General features: G+C 36.5%; 1 protein-coding gene across 4 annotated transcripts in view; it reads right to left on the reverse strand.

Moving 5' to 3' along the window:
- CAP2 (cyclase associated actin cytoskeleton regulatory protein 2) overlaps positions 1-16,988 on the reverse strand; it is a 126,854-nt gene that overhangs the window by 91,821 nt on the left and 18,045 nt on the right. For all 4 annotated transcript variants that reach the window (XM_011362854.1, XM_011362855.1, XM_011362857.1 and 1 more), the window contains exons 2-3: positions 13,053-13,174; positions 9,753-9,853 (exon numbers count right to left, since the gene is read on the reverse strand). In XM_011362854.1, the coding sequence (XP_011361156.1) occupies positions 9,753-9,853; positions 13,053-13,173 (222 nt within the window). In that variant the 5' untranslated portion in view covers position 13,174. The remainder of the gene's footprint in view (positions 1-9,752; positions 9,854-13,052; positions 13,175-16,988) is intronic.

Genomic DNA, 16,988 nt, shown 5'->3' on the forward strand with positions numbered 1-16,988 from the left:
TGCCTTGAGAAAATAATTGTACAATTATAAAATAATGTCTGTACAACAATATGCACTGCAATTTCATTTCTAATAGGGGAAGACCTAAAAACATCAAACGTCACTAAGTTTTTAAATGATTATAAATAATACTAGATTACCATCCGTACAGGGCCGGGACCAGGGTGAGGCTGCTGAGGAGTTCAGGTGTGCTCCCTCTTAGGGTCACATCCCGGGGACTTGCTTGTCTCACCCTAATCTGAGCCCTGCATTCATATACGTATATTTATCTCACCTATACACAATTTCGATTGTGCAAATCAATTATGTTTTAACTATACAATGAAATACTATGCAGTCATTATGAATGATAATGTAGACCACGACTTACTGACAAGGAAAGAGATTCAGAAAGTATGGTCTAACTTGAGCAAGCAGATTACAAAAACAATGCTCAGAAAAAGTTTGCAAAATCTGTAATATAAAACCAATCACTATAATTTTAAAAACCCAACATAGAACTCTTGTAAGTAATTAATTGTTGCAATTTGTATTTTAGAAGATCAAGGATTTGAAAGAGTTAAAAAAAGTGAGCATTTCTTAAGGCATGAGAACAGGAAAAAAACCACTACTGTATGTTTAAATCCATTTGCTTTTCTGACAGGTATGAATATTGTTATGATTTTATATTCTGAACGAAACCATTCTCCTAAATTAACTTCATTTTCATATTCAATCATTGTATAGCTACAAAACACTTGGCAGATTGGCCCCTTTCCAAATCTCTAACTTGTTTTTCTAACACTTAAGGAATCTAAAGCATTTTAATCAACACTTTTAAACCAAATCTTTTGACTTAGGAAGCCAGAACTCTTCATGGTTGCTGAATGTTGGGTCTATACAAGTAAACAATACTTGGCTACTCTAAGACCACTCTGAAATATTAGAGACAACTGGTACTCCTGATTCTAGAATGCACTGTGACACTGAACACTGTCCTTTCACTTGTGTTATTTAAGCCATTCTCTTATTTGACTGTCATGCATGTGTCTATGCCTTGTGTCCCCAAGTAGATAATATTGTTCTTGAGGACTAGGACAGTGGGTTCCTACATAGAAGGGCCTTTATTACTACAGAAGCTCAGTAACTACTGCTCAATAATGAAGGACTAAAATGGGTGGAAAACAGGTGGTATAGTAGAGAAACCGAAAGCTTTAGATCTTCAGATAGGCCTAGATAGAGTTCAACTTCACCCCTTACTAGCTGCATGACCATAAGCGAGTTACCTTAGCTTTCTGAGGCTTGGCTTCTTCATCTCGAATGTTACCTACCTCAAGTGTTTGCCTAATGATCAAGTGAAGCAATGTCTCTCACCAGTGGGCCAAGTGCCTGACACATAACAGGCTCTCAATAAATACTAGTTCTTTTTCTTTCCCCTTCTTTACAATCGCCTCTCTTACTGATATGGAAAATGAAAATAAGGCAGAGAAAAAAGGTTGATCTCTACCGATGACAAAATTTAGCTATGAACCAGATTTTGTTCATTCATTAACCGTATCCACCCAACATCAATCCATCTACACTGAGATTTCACTATAAATACTCAACCTGTGAATAGTCCTTGCTGAAACTGGTTCCCTTACTCCCCATGAATCTGCAAGTAGCTTGGACCCTGGACCACTAAGGCAGACGCCCTACAGCCAAGCCGTGTGGGATCCATACCACCTGGTGCCTGCATTTTCTCTTCTGTCTTTTGCTGCTCAGTGAACTCCCTTCCAGGCAATATCTGGATTCAAAGATTTTTTTAAGTACCAAATGTTCCTTTTCCTCTCTTCTGATGATAACAGTTAACACATATTTGTAAAAAGCAAAAGACATAGATGTTTAGGAAGTAAAAGCTCTTAGTGGTCAGCTCCCTAAAAATGACCACTGTCAGTAATTAGATGAGTACTGTTTCAGACCTCATTTTTAATAAGGTGAATCTTTTTAAGTGCATATAGGTCCTCTTTGCCTTCTCTTCTTTCAATTACTGCTCAATTATCCTTAGACAAATCTCTTTTCTTGCCTTTTTGTGTCTCTTTTGTGAATTCCAAAGTAATCCATATAATCAAAGGAGTGTGATATCCACTCATAAAGAAAAAGAGAAATTCTATGTTAGGTAGCACAAGTAGAAAGGAATCAGGCCCAACATTAGCTGAAAGTAAGCATAATCTGCATAGAAATCTCCACCAATTTCTTTGTCTTTCTCTAATTAAGCTCGCACTCCTCCAGGTACCAGCATTCATAATAAATGACTATGTTTCATTTAATGTTATTATTTCCTTGCATCCATTATAAGCATAGTGGAAAGATGTTTTCCAGCATTTCGCATTACATAAGTGCTGTTCAAAAAAACCTTTGGTGAGGTTTTTCTTTTTAATTTCTCATCTGTCACAGACTAATACTTTAGTAAAATAAAGAGCCTCACTAGAAACATGAAACAAAAACCAGACATACAAAGCACGAGTCCTGGTTTTTTAAATTACTAGATAGAACAGACTTAAAATTGCTCTGTTGGATTGTTATCAAAGTTTTTGAAGTCTTACAATTTCTGTACTTACCTTGTGACAGAGCATTAGCAAAGATTCTGTGGACGGCGGTGGTCTATGTACTACACACAGAGTAATGCTTGTCTGTACCTTTGCATAGGAACCAAACCGCTCATTGCTTACATTAGGTCTATGGGCAAATATCTTCCAAGTTTCTAAGAACTATTTTACAAATGAACTTTGGGGTGGGAGTCCCCATTGAAAAGTTTGGTACTGTCTGTATTTGGATATATTGAGACCTTCATTTTAAAATACAGTAAGTTTCAGAAAAATACCCTGTCTCAGAAAGAGCTCATGGGATTTTTATTGGAAATGACTATGTCAATTTATTGATGATTTTTCACATCACTTATGAATTCTCATCTTGCTTTTTTCAGCTGCCTTAGAACTCTAGTCTTTCAATGGCTCACTTTCCTTAACTACAAAACAGGAATGAGAATGAAGAGGACAAGGGAGGTACCAGATAAATTGTCAGGGCTATGACAAATTTAGGACTCTTCTCTGTGTGTGTGTGTGTGTATGTGTGTGTGAGATAAAAATCTATCGAGTCTATATTTCTCCATATTTCACTTGCTAATTCACTACTTAAAACCTGGCCTTGATTTTTATTTTAACTGCTAGTCTAGGACACTGCTTGATTCAAATTGTCAAATTCATCCATTCATTGATTCAATAATGCATTAAGGAGTTGATTCATTCATTCATTCATTAAACATTCATTTTCGTTCATTCATTTAGCAAACATTTATTAACCACTTACTATGAGCACAGTGCTAGACACTGAGAGGGTCAGAGAAAAACAGCATACTTCTGGAACCTTGAAATAAACCTCAATAATCCACAGGTGGGCCAAAAAAGATAAATCATACTACTTTTTCTGAATATTAAGCTGTTTTAACTAAAGCAATCAAAAGTATCAGCATTCCAAGTACCTTACTATTTAAAATACTTATTTGCAAAGTGTTTTCTGAAAGGGGAAGGATTTTTATTGCAAATGCAGAGGAGTGATAAATTATTAATTCATTGAATGCCTTGTTTTCTTTTACATTACCAAAACATCTTATATTGATATAGTAAAAAGAGCTGGCTTACAATATGTTATAAAATGTATAATATCACATTTTAAAACTTATAATATTGAACCACAATCTAACTACAACTAGAAAACAAAACAAAACAAAAATACTAAAGATGATAAAGTATATTTTGTACTTGCCTTATGCACAGTAACAAATCTGCAAACACATTTCTTACTCGGAGTGACTCGAGTCAGAGCTCCCATATCCTTGACCAAACTGTTTTTTCTCATATGTAGCTAATATAGCATAATGAGGAATTCTTAGGTGAATGGTGCACATGCATGTGCGTATCTTTTGTGGGGATGGGTGCATGGATAGAAATAACAAGATAATCTAAATGAAATCAGGTCATTACAATGTATTAATTTTCAGATGCAGAAATAGCCTCCAGGCAAACAATTAAATAATCCTGAAGTCTAAGTAGAAAATGACAACAAATGTTCCAATTATTGCCATAGTCTCAGAAAGAAGGGAAAGCTAGGAAAAAAAAGGAACAGGCAAAGGAAAGGGAAAGGACACATTTTGCAGCACTGGGTAGCATGACTAAATTCTGACACAGGAAATGATCCTCTGAAAGGGTAGTTCTGGAGAAAAATCTCTGGAGAAAAGTTGCTGGTTACCCTCAGGAACTCCTGACATAGACTGAGCTATAAATTCTTGCTGTGCTTTTACTTAGAGCAAAGTCATTTATATGAAACTCAATAATCTAATTTTCCCCCTGGTGCAGGTCAAGAGGTGCCTGCTGGTGGGTAACACAGCTTACTTACCCCTAACCACAGCAGCCTGGGCACTCAGAATGCAAGCCTGTGTATTTTGGATCTACCATTTTGCTTATGCCAGTGAATAAAGAACAGAAAAAGAAATAGGCTCCATAGGTTTTCTTAGAAGCTTTCCTTTAAAGAGCCGAAAGAAAAGCACTCAGACAAAAGTTTAGCAAAAGCATATACTGTCCAGGAAGAAACAAAAGGGCAGGTATCATCTTAACCCGAGAGATTCCAACTAAGGCCAACAACTTAGCAGGAGATGGACTGTGAGTCAAAGCATATGTTTGGTAGTAAAGCATGTGTTCGATGCTGAGAATAAAAATTCTACACGTTCTTGGGAAGGAATGATAACAGAGACTAATCTATCTATGACCTTCTGCAAATTTGGTAACAACAACGGAGTGAGTGATGATCAGGCTGAGACAAGGCCAATGCGATGGGGCAGAAGCGAAGACCCATGAGGGGCAGAGTTCATTTGTCTTGGAGGTCACCATGCTCCCTGACCCTCAGCACTCCTCTGAGGAGACACACGAAAGGCACGAGTTACGGAAATGCTCCACCCTCTCAGCTTTTGTCCCTGAGCCAACGGTCATAATGACCTTTCCTTATATTGTGGACATTTGGTAAGGAGAATGGTTACAGTGAGAGTGCAGAGGGCAGGTAAGTGCCACTTGCTTCTCACTAGGGATCCAGTTACTGACAAAGGTGTTGGGAGGCATAACTGCCCAGCCAATCACAACCAGGCATCTCTCAATGCGATGGATTGACACTCTGGAGATGAGATTCCTGGCTCTGCCATCAAGACGTGGTGCTCCATTTAACATGTCACCTAACTTCTCTAGTTTGCAGTTTCCTTCTCTGCCGAAAGAAGGAGAGAAAGATGGATGGATGGATGGAAGAAAAGAAGGAGGAAGGAAGTCAAAGAAAGTAAAAGAAAAGGGGCTGTATATTGGAATGTGTAATTTCTAAGGTATTTCTCTCTCTAATAATTCTGACTATTGTAGCTGGCTAAGACAGTAAGAAAGGAGATTCAAAGCCTGTATGAAATCTAGAGGCAGAATTCTTTACACAGTCATTTTTTTTTGGATCTCTGCCATTTGGAGAATGTGAAAGACATATAGATCCTTTGGGTTTGAGACTGCCAAGGTATTCTTTGTCTAGTTATAATAAAAATAAATGTTCAAATGAAGATAATTATCAGGAAACCAGAAGTTAATAGGAGGACCGATTTGTCTGAAGGTGAGTGAGAGGGTGAAGGAGATCTGTGTAGAATGGGCTATTCTGTTGAGTCAATCCCAAACTTGTGCTTTTGATAATATTTCTTAGCAGGGGCAGCTGGGTTTCTACGTAGTCCCAGATTATAAAGCACCAAAAATGCAAATGGCCACTTTTTCTAAGATCAAAGGAAGAATACAAATAGAATTAGTAAAATAAACACATATTTTTGTATTATTTATTGCAGAGATTGTATTAATTATCCCAGAGGTAAGTTCCACATGAAGGTAGAAGAGACAACCTGTAAGACCAAGAAGGACAGACTCATGGAGACCTCAAGGTCTTTTTAGACGAAGGAGTCTGATTTCCTTATATATCATGGGAAAGTAGGATGAAATTTTATCTTTAGTGTTCTGTATATCCCTTTTCTGACATGTTGCCTTCTGCTTGCTTCACATGTTCAGATGATTGAGGTACTTTCCCTGGCGTGGCCCAAGATGCTTTTTATAATGGTGATAATGCTGCCTTATCACAAGCTTTTCAACTGGAAACCAAATCGCCCCCTCATGCTTTAATGCTGAGACAGCGGGTGAGTCACTCAAACAGGTTGTGAGAGCCAGAAGGCCCTGGGAAGTGAGGTCATCCAGCCTTATTACTGAGCAGGTTAAGGGACTAACTCAAGGTCATGCTGTAAAAAAGCAGAGCCAGCTCTAAAATCCAAATACAAACTGCCAATGCTAATCAGAGGAAAATACTCCTTATTTTGCCATTCTTTGAACTCTACCAAGCCAGCATGGTATAAAATGAACAAAACATTTTGTAGATGGTTTAAATAAATGACAAGGACTAGGAACTCTAGAATAGTGATGGTGACCCATCAAAAGTGATGCTACAATAATTATCTTAATAATTATCTTATAAAGTCAGGGAATGCAATAGTGCAGTGCGGTTTAATCATACCATGCTTAAGTGTGTTATACTTCTCGGTTGAATTTATTGCCCTTCTGTTCAAATCATGGTTCTGTCATTCTTATTAAACAATATGAAAGTGTTTCTTTTTTATCCATTTTAATCAAGAATAAGAAATAAATGTTCCAGACATCTAGAAACATTTCAAATGTAAACTCTATAAAAGGGTTTGAGTTAGGAAGAGCTATATGATTTGCAGCTGTTTCATGATTGTCAAATCATTTAGAAATAGACTTGAGATTTAGTATATCCGTATACCATGAAAAACCACAGGACAGCTTTGTAAAAAAAAAAATCACATTTGTTCATTTAAGGAGAAATTATGTCTGACAAAGGGCTTGGTTTTACGTACGCCCAGTTTCTAGAGGATCCTTTCCTGTGACACTGAGGACTATATTTACTCTAAACATCTATTATAAAATGATGCATTGTTTATTCTCTCTTAAAAGGGGTGCAAGCTGTGTCAGTGTTCCAAGGTTTAAGAGTAATTTAAATAAGCCCTTTGGTTTATGTTGCATATAAGAAGGCTTTACAAGATCTAATCTTTGCTAAACCTGTTATGTTGGTCGGTTCAGCAGAGCTTCCTAATTGTAGCTATTAGTTCCCCCTTTTTTTGTGGTCTGTTTTGTCAATAGACTATTGAATGTTCAGTAAATTAAGCCCGACAAGCAGCCAACACATCAAGACAGACGTTAAATCATAGCTTGGCTGCCCTTATTCATTATTAGTATCTGTGAAATAGCTTTTAAACACAGGGACAGGATTTAACATGATGCACATTTGTGTCATTCTCAGATTTCCATACTACACAATCAGGTATGTGAGGGTTTTTTTCTAGGCAACAGGTGTGTTCTTGGAACAAAGTTCAACCCCCCCCACTACTGGCTTATGTGAGAGGCAGCAGCTGCAAGCTTAATGTCAATGACACATGGTTCTATAAGAGAGAAAAAATAAACTACTTGTTCAATATGTTAAAATAATAGGCAGATGGATGATAGCTGTCTGTACTTTTTCTTTGTGTTGTAGAATCAGAGTCTAAACTTTCAGATGGTGTGTTTTTCTCTCTTTTTCTTCTCTCTTTCTTTCTCTCTCTCCCCTTTCCTTCCTTCTCTCTCTCCCTTCCTGCCTTCCTTCATTTTTTTTAAAAAGTATTATATATCCATTATTGAGAATATTATTTCTTTTGATTCACACTGCTTTCAGGTTAATGAGTAGAGAGAAGAAAAAATCTAATATAAATCAAGCTACACTTTATTTATAACTCAACTTTGTCCTAAAAAGAATTTAAAGGAACTGTTTATTAAGCAATTTGAAGAGACTTAGTATGCAAAATCTACATTTTAAAAATAAAATTAAATATACTTATTTATAGGCTTCATTCTCCAGTAAAAAATTTCTATATATAATTTTGTGATATTACTAACAAGAGTTATACTGTGTACCTCAGAAGCACAATGTCAACATTAATTAATACTACTAATAATGACACAATAATTATTGTCACTGTGTTCAAGAAAGTAAATATTCATCAATCACTCAAAAAATCCCTTTTAGTGTATTGGGGTAATATTCCATTTTGTATGTTAGCTTTCAGGTGCTATTGTGCCTTAGAATATAAGAAGCTCAGCCACTATCTTACTGCATACGTGGTCTCTTGTAAACAAAAACATTAAGCTCAAGAACAGACCAGAGTAATTACAGAGCTTTGTGATATATTTGAAGTGAACATGTTTTATTACAAACTTTTCTTAAACTCATATATGTCAGAACTTCCCCTCTTTTGCCAATGGGTATTTCAATAGGAATATTTAATAAAAACAGAGGTCATGAGAATAATCTTCATTTTTCTTAGATGTGGCAAATAAATTCATTGCAAATGTGATGAGATAAGCACCTATTTAATTACAATCCTGGAACCTCTGGTATAACTTGAGTCACCAAATCCTCTGGAAGACCAGTGTTGCATGTTGCATATAATGTCTAATTGGGAATGAGCAAAAGAGAATCCCTTTTTTACTTTTTTTAACCCCAAGCCACAACTTTATTCAAGAATCAGAATTTCTCTGAATCTGTACTGAAAATGTTTTTGCCAGGAGTGTGTCATTGCTGAGAAATCTATAAGCAGATGGATTTGGAATTCAATCCTCTGTGAGAAACAAAGACAAATAAACAAGAAGAACCTGGTAATAAACTTCTTTTAGGTTTTTAATTTGGCTATTATTTTTGATTTTCACTAAATGCATTCAAAAAATGACTAACCATAGAGAGAATGCTAAACATTAAAAAATGTAAAAAAAGTGTCTAAAACTGGCTTGGATATCAGTAAAGGTTTCTACCGATTCATGGATTATCAAATTCTATAACTTTGTTTTTCTTAAGCTATACTTTTTTCAAAATACACATAACACAAACTTTACCATCTTAACTACTTTTAAGTGTACAGTTGTTCAGTAGTGTTCAGTATATTCATGTTGTATAAACAGAGCTCCAGAATTTTTTTTCAAGTTTACTTTGTATTGCAAAACTAAAATTCTATATCCACGAAATAAGTTGCCATTTCTCTTTCCTCCCGCTCCTGTTAACCACCATTCTATTTTCTGTTTCTATGATTTTGACTACTCTAGGTACCTCACATAAATGAAATCACACGGTATTTCCTGTTATGACCAGCTTATTTCACTTAGCATAATATCCTCAAAGTTTATCCATATTGTAGCATGTGTCAGAATTTCCTTCCTGTTTACTGCTGAGTAATATTCCCTTGTATGTATAGACCACATTTTGCTTATCCATCCATCCGTCCACAGGCACTTGGGTTGCTTCCGTATTTTGGGCAATTGCGAATAGCGCAGCTATGAGAGTGGGGGTATGAATATCTCTTCGAGATCCTGCTTTCAATTATTTTGGGTATATATCTAGAGAGAGAGGAAACTGCTGGATTGTATGATAATTCTATCTCTAATTTTTTGAGGAAGCACCATACTCTTTTCCATATTGGCTGTACCATTTTACATTCCCCCTAGCAGTGCACAAGGGTTCCAATCTCTCAATATCCTTACTAACCCTTGTTACTTTGTTTTTTTTTTTAAATCAATTTATTATTATTTTTTTAATAGTAGTGATCCTTTCCATGTAGAACAGGGGAGGAAAGTACTCACATGAGTCTCCACGTCACCAGCAAGGATCCTACTCTTCTTTAAAAACTCAGCCACCATACCGTTCATCAGTTTATCAAAAGCTTCCACCGAGGGTGCCACACCTTTGGAAGAAGAATACGTTGTTAGTTCCTGGTAGTTTAGTAAAAAGCATGTGACTTGACCAAAGCCACATGTCAAATAAGGAGCAGATCCAAAAATGGAACCAAGCCTTTTTAATCCAAAGCCAAGTGTACTTTCTCTTTTACCGACCGGCCCAGTTACAAATGTTATCCAGGACAATTAAAAGGTAATAATAGACTCTAGGCAAGTAGGAAAAGAAAGCTGATGTTACTTATTTTGTTCCTTCTTCACTTCCGGGATAGGAGAAGTGGTGATGGTGGGCATGAAAATGACTGCTGAGGTGATACAGATTGAGTTTTGATCTGCTGAATAACTGTAAAAGCTGAAGAGACAACAGCTCAATCTGGTGTGCTCTGCATTTCTTTCCCTGCCTTTTAATTCACAGAAAAAATTTATCGAAGCCCTGGACTTCCTATGTCCCTAATACTGAGAAAGATATTATTGAGAAACTCAACACTACAGGCTATTAAAATACAAATCAAAACCTAGGATTCCCTTTCTCATATAGGATAGAAATATCCAACTCATAAATCTGTAAGATTAAGTTCCCTTCTTTGTCCCTCTTTTCCAAGTGCCCATTTCCACAGGCCCAAAGGGTGATGAAAACAGCTGTTTACAGCTCTCTGTACCTAGTCTAACTTCTAATAAGGCTACTGAAGCTGAGTTATCTTAAAGTTCAAAATACAGTATGTACCAACTTCCAGAACATAAAAGGGGTACAAGCCCAAAGAGTCTTATGGATCCATCTGGAAACAGATAAACCTGTTTGTTGTTGTGGAAAAGGCCTGAGAGGTTTCTGCTGGGTATATAAAGTGGTGGAAAATTTTAGAAATGTGACAAGCCTCTACATAGAAGAAGGTATAATGATAAAAGGAAATATTTTACAATTTCCTTTCATCTCTCAGCTCTGCTCACACCTCCTCCAGGTAGCCTTTAATAACTTGTCTTTCACCCCAGCTTGCATCCTTTGAGCATCCCTCAGTCAAGGCATTTTCGGCCCTGTATAGCAATGCATGGAGACCAAAAATTCTGGAGGATTAGGACTATGTATAATTCATCTTAGATTTCCTTGCACTTAACATAGTACCTGTCACTTGGAAGGCATGCAAAAATATTTCTTCCATTGCTGAGTCAAACTTACCTGATTGTCAGGAAGAAAACAAAACACATTGAAACATCATAACACAAGTATCATTAGAAGGTGGTTCTTTGATCTGTGAATATTATGGATTTGTAATGGATTGAGTTCCTTCTAAGTTTCTTTTTAAATAAAAAGAAAAAAAAACTTAACTTTAGTTATAGCATTATTGTAATGATGTTTATATTTAAAGTGAGAAGTTGTCTCTAAGGTTTTATTAAAAATAGAATTTAGAAAATTACCAAAGCTTACTAATTAATAAGAAATGGAAATAATGTTATTTAGGATTAGTCAAATGTTTTAAGGATGGCTATGATTCAGACATTTTACTAATTATCCTACTTACTAATTACCCTACTTAATTTTAAGTAGGATTATCAATTTCTAGCTAAGTTGTTTTAAAACCTCAGTTTAATAACTGGTTTGGAATGATTTGCTATTTTAGAAAATATTTGCTTAAATATTTAAGTAATTTAACTATGGCTTCTGATTTTGCTTGGCTTATTCATTTTCCTAGATTTTTTTTTATTAAAGAAAATTAAAAATGCAGTCTCGTAGCTCTTTAAATGAAATTCAAAGTATGGAGGTTCCCCCCCCCCAGCCCCTTACACAACAACATTACACAATCTCTTGGGAATTGGATTTAAATTTTATTTTATGTATTCGTGGGTTTTATATTTGTGGTTGGCAATCTTAGAGACATGTGTTTTGTTCACTGGATGCCAAAGTCATAAGGAAACAAAGTTACTGAAGAGAACATAAAAATATTTTCTTACAAATAAGGTTTACTGAATCTCATAGACCAACCATATAGTTAACAAAAAGAGGCTTAAAATGAAATCATAGATGTGTCTCAGTTGATGCGGAAAAAACTTACAGGCCCCTGGCAGCCTTCCTTTAAATAACATCCCCTTTCAATTCATTCAAAGCATTTTAATTTTCATTATGTTCAGGGGGAAAAAAAAACCAGCCTGTGCATTTGTGCTCACACAGTAATTTCTGTCCCAGGGCATGTAATACAAGGCACAGCTCCAAATATGCCTGAAATTCTAGAAGCTCCAATGTGGATCTTGCCTGGTCAAAGCTTTGTTTGAAGGCCCCTCTTTCCTAAGGCTTTTCTTAGCCCCTAAAAGTGTGACAGGATTCAAAATGGGTCAGATAAGGAGGAAATGAATGTGAGACAAGAATAGAGTTGCTAGATTAAATACAGATAGCCCAGTTAAATTTGAATTTCAAATAAACAATGAAAAAATTTTTAGAATAAATGTATACCATGCAATATACCCCATACAGTATTTGGAACACACTTATACCAAAAAAAGTAGTTTATCTGAAATTCAAATTTAACTGGATGTCCTGTATTTTCATTTGCTAAATCTGCAACCTTAGACAAGAATTGGAAAAATTACTGTAGATAATTTAGAAAGTTCGCCATACATGGTATCGTTTTAAAGAAATAGTTAACTTTTTATGTTATAATTTTTTAAATCTTTTTTTTTTAAAGTGTGGTATGCACATATAATTTTAAAAGCATATTGGTTAGGAACAGACAAAGGTAAAACAACGTGATGTGATCATGTAACATTAAAGTGATATCTGGGTTCACATCAGGCTGGCTTCCTTTAAAACTGCAGTTCTTAAATTTAATGTCTTGTTCTCTTTAAAATTAAAATCTACAGAATGATAATTCCTTCCAATTTACATTCTAACTGAGAACATTAGTTTCTTTTTTGATAATATATTTAGTCGTTGAGTGTGGAACAGCAGTATAAACACTAAAATGAAAGAATAATGATATTTGGCACATGGATTATGCTTTTAACAGGCAGAGATACTGATTTTTGTGGACTGTGGGTTGAAACTTTTTCCCCCTTCTCTTTTTCAGGGATTGCTTGCATCTGGTTAATGTCATGGTCACATATAAAAGAAAGAGTAGGGCAGTCGAAGAAAGTCGATAGAAATATTTCTTGAGAAATAAATGAAAGGGACAAAAGGAAGTGAACCACGTAGAGACCAGTAACAACAACCGTTTGTGGCCCTACCTCCGTTGACACCGTTCATTTCCCCACAGTTCCCAGAAGGCTGGTGTGACTCCGCAGACAGCAACTCCAGTCGGCTGACTGCCCGCTCCAATCTTTCCATCAGTCCCTGCATCTCTGCCATTCTAGAAGAACACAGGTACAAATGGAGGCCATGTGAGTGTCAGGCAGGATTAGCAGGCTGACATCATCAAACTTTAGGTGGCAAAAAGGAAAATAAAAATTATTCGAAAGGGCTTTGATCACCTAGAGAGTATTTCTACCCATCAGGAAACTATGTGGAATTCAAAAGAAAGTAAAACTTGGAACATAAAAAAATAAAAATTTAGCTTATTTTCTATGCAGTTCAATGACTTTTACAAGACCCCTATGCAGTATACAAATATTCAATCTCTTAATGCCATTATCAAGTGTTTCCTTGGGTGCTTCTTTGGGCGTTGATCCAACTCATGCCTAGCACTTAACTTAAAAGTTCAGTAACATATATCTCACAATTAATACAGTCAACTTTTATCCTGATAAATAGTAGGAGCATATTTTAACTATTTTCAATAATTCCTTCTGTTAAAGTATAATTCTACAGGGGACATGAAATCCACTCATAATCCTTATTTACTCAATTACCTTAATTTAAACAGCCCAGCACAGGAAAACTATGAGTTTGTGAAACTATGCATTATTTAGCAGGCCAACAGAGTGAATTGTCTTCTATTATTAGTTTGCTTCTGTGTTTCTGTTGCTAAATTATTTTAAATTGCAATTATTTCAAATGGTGGAGATTTTAACTTAAAATATTAAAATTGGTCACTTCCCTTTGCTGCTGGTTATTTTTACGTAAAATTTAGCTCTAGGTGGGATGATTTTTGGAGACAGAGATCTTCAGTTACTGAGCACTCTTGGCTGAGATAAATTGAGTTTGAAGCCAAGTAAGGAATTGGGGATAATAGTGGGGTTGTGTATCTATCCATCCTTCCTGCTTCCAAACAGATCTTAGATAGCTACACCGAATGTATCTAAGGTAAGTACCTTAAAATTACTGCCCCTGGAACGTAATGTTATTAAGAGAACCCAGTCTCATTTGTCCAGGTTCATGAGATCCAGCTGATAGGTACCATAACTCTGACCATACCAACTGCGACTGCTCTTGGCAAAATCAGGCTGCTGCCCCAGAGAGAGTAAAACAGGCCTCATCTCAGTGTCTATTTCTCACCCTTGTGAACTTTCCAAGCATCGTTCTGAGCCACAGAGAACTGGCACACTCCTGCATCAGAGAGAGCACTGCCCCAGAGCGTGGGTAAATTTTATTGCTCTAAGATGTGTAAATATTTTCTATTTCTTCTGGGAACTAGGCAGTGCATTTCTCTTTTGTGTTTTGTAGTCCATTAGTTTTGAGCTTAAATGTAATGATGACTTGCCACTGCCTTTTTTAAAAGCAAGGTTATACTTATCAAAACACGTGGATAGTTCTGTAATTCTGCATCCAAATGTCAGATGGTCATCAGATATGGATGGGGGAGTTCACTGGCTATTTTGGAAAGTCATCTCCTCTAAAACAGCCAGCAGCTACTCTTTCAAAATATGGGGCAGTGTTCTCTGCATGGCTGAAATCAGCATCTAATCCCAAGAGGATTCAAAATTAGAAGTTTCTCATCTATTCTTTTCCTCTTAACGTCAGAGCTTCTGCTTCCATTGCAATCGAAAAAAAAAGAAAAGGAAGAAGAAAATTAATTGAATCCATTACGTAAGCTTGCAAGGGAGCCGGGTATCCTGTAGGTGGGTGAAGGCCATTTGAGAAATGATAAAAGCCCCTCGAATCTTTTAATAGTTGCCCATCTGTTCACAGTCATCTATGTTCCCTGTTACTAAACTTGTCAAATGTTACCACCATAGACCTAGCCCATGTTAGAAAAAAAAAATGTGTTTGCTTTGTTAGCAAACACCCTATCCCCCAACAGAAAAGCACTGAGCAGCTCCAGAGCTGTTTCATTTCACACGCAGGATGGCTATTCCTGACTGTGGCTTAATCAGCCTCCCGGAAAAGACCCAAACGCACACTATCTAATAGTGCCCCATATGTTGAAAGACAACAGGAGTTAGCCCATAAACTGCAGGGCTGGGCAGACTGGTGTGGAATGCAGTCTAAAAGCAAATCAGATGTCACTTCATGTAAAATCACCGTGAACTGCAGTCTTGCTACAGCCTCTTAAGAGGTCAAAATACGACTCATGCAAGGAAGCTGGAAAGATGTCTCTGGGTTAAAAATTTTGGAATTTTCTAGGAAAAATGGAATAACAAATAAAGAATACACCAGGATGGCAAAATTATAAATGTTAGTATTCCCAGGGAAAATGACAGGGTCCAAGATAGCTGTACCCTCTTCTCCCAAAACACATACACACACACACACACACACACACACGCACGCACGCACGCACGCACACACACGCGCGCGCACCCTTCTCCCCACATATGCCTTCAGCTGCTGTCCTGGCTCTCAAGAATGAAGAAGGAACAGAGCTGCAGATTTTCCAAATTCTTCCCAGGCAGTTCCATTTGCCTTGGTTTTTCAAAATGGATTTAGCCAGTTTTGAGGAGGAGGTAAGAGCCAGAAAATAAGAATTAAGTAGAGGAAATGGATAGGGCAGTCAAAGCAAACGCAGGCAGCAAGGTTAGAGTAAGGAATGAGTCAAGGCCAGGTGGACAGACTAATGAGTTTGGATCAGGAAGCCAGTGGAAGAGGGAAAAATGGCAAGATGGCCTGACATAAAATGTTCTAAGAATTAGACAAGAAGCAAAAAGAAGCAAGATACACAGCTGGAAAATCAAGTGACTGGGTTTGATGACACAGCTCAAACTTGGCCTCCAGATTTTCCAGTCATTCTACTCAAGTAGAAGTCAATCATGAGTTGAGGTCCCCTATATCCTACATAGCTTATAGAAGATAAACACCAACAGTTGACTAGAATGTGAAAATGGATGGGGAAAAAAATGGAGGAAAATAGAATTTCGCAACTTTCTCTTTAAATGTTTTAGGAAATGATACTTGAGATTAATCTTAATTCCTTGTTTTGCATTAATTTTTGAGTATTCTCTTTTGAGTTTCTTTATAATGGGAAGTAGAACTTATCCTTGTTTGTCTTTTTTTTTCTTATTTGAATTTCCTCCTCACTTTTCCCTTTTTAACATTTAATTTTTATTTTTATCAAAGCCAAACATGCACAGAATATAAACAGTTGACAGTTCTATAAGGCTTATGACAAAAACACAGCAGTCTCCTGACTGACCCCCTTCCACTCTTTGTCTCGAGAGTCAACCATTTTCAATTATTTTAGTTGTTTCTTTTAGTAATTACTTCCCCATCTCTAAGTAACATGGTTATACCTCTATGACTTGTTTGTTTTCTTCAGTTTTAGGCATTATCTATTGAGTTCCCACCTAAAACATGAGGGTTTACCTTTTTCTTGTCCCACTCCCACCAGTACATACATGTGTATTTCCTTTTATTCCATCCTCCCAGTAATGTTACATCATTTTTGTGTGACCAATAATTAGTGTTAACACAATTATGACTATTTACAGCTGAGTCATTAGGTATACTAAGATTATTTTTCTTTTTTTTTTTTGCACACCCTGTTTTCCTAGAGCCATGTTTTTCAGCTTCTCAGTTTTCTATATACTTTTCTCCAAACTCTTCTCCACACTGTGTTGTAAGTCTCCTTTCAACAGAGCCAAACACATCTAGAATTCTATTAGTTCTATCTTCTCAGAGATTTCTCTTCTAGAGAATTACTCTGACTGCATGATTGTTCCGTAGCTCTGCTTTACATCTGTAATCTGGGATCTGCTTTCGCCTGCACTGAAGATGAATAAAAATCATTCTAGGGATTTCTCTTCCCCATCCCCTTATATGGTATACCTGTTTCCTGGACTCTATATCCT

Source organism: Pteropus vampyrus, unplaced genomic scaffold (genome assembly GCF_000151845.1).
Source record: "Pteropus vampyrus isolate Shadow unplaced genomic scaffold, Pvam_2.0 Scaffold80, whole genome shotgun sequence".
NCBI lineage: Eukaryota > Metazoa > Chordata > Mammalia > Chiroptera > Pteropodidae > Pteropus > Pteropus vampyrus.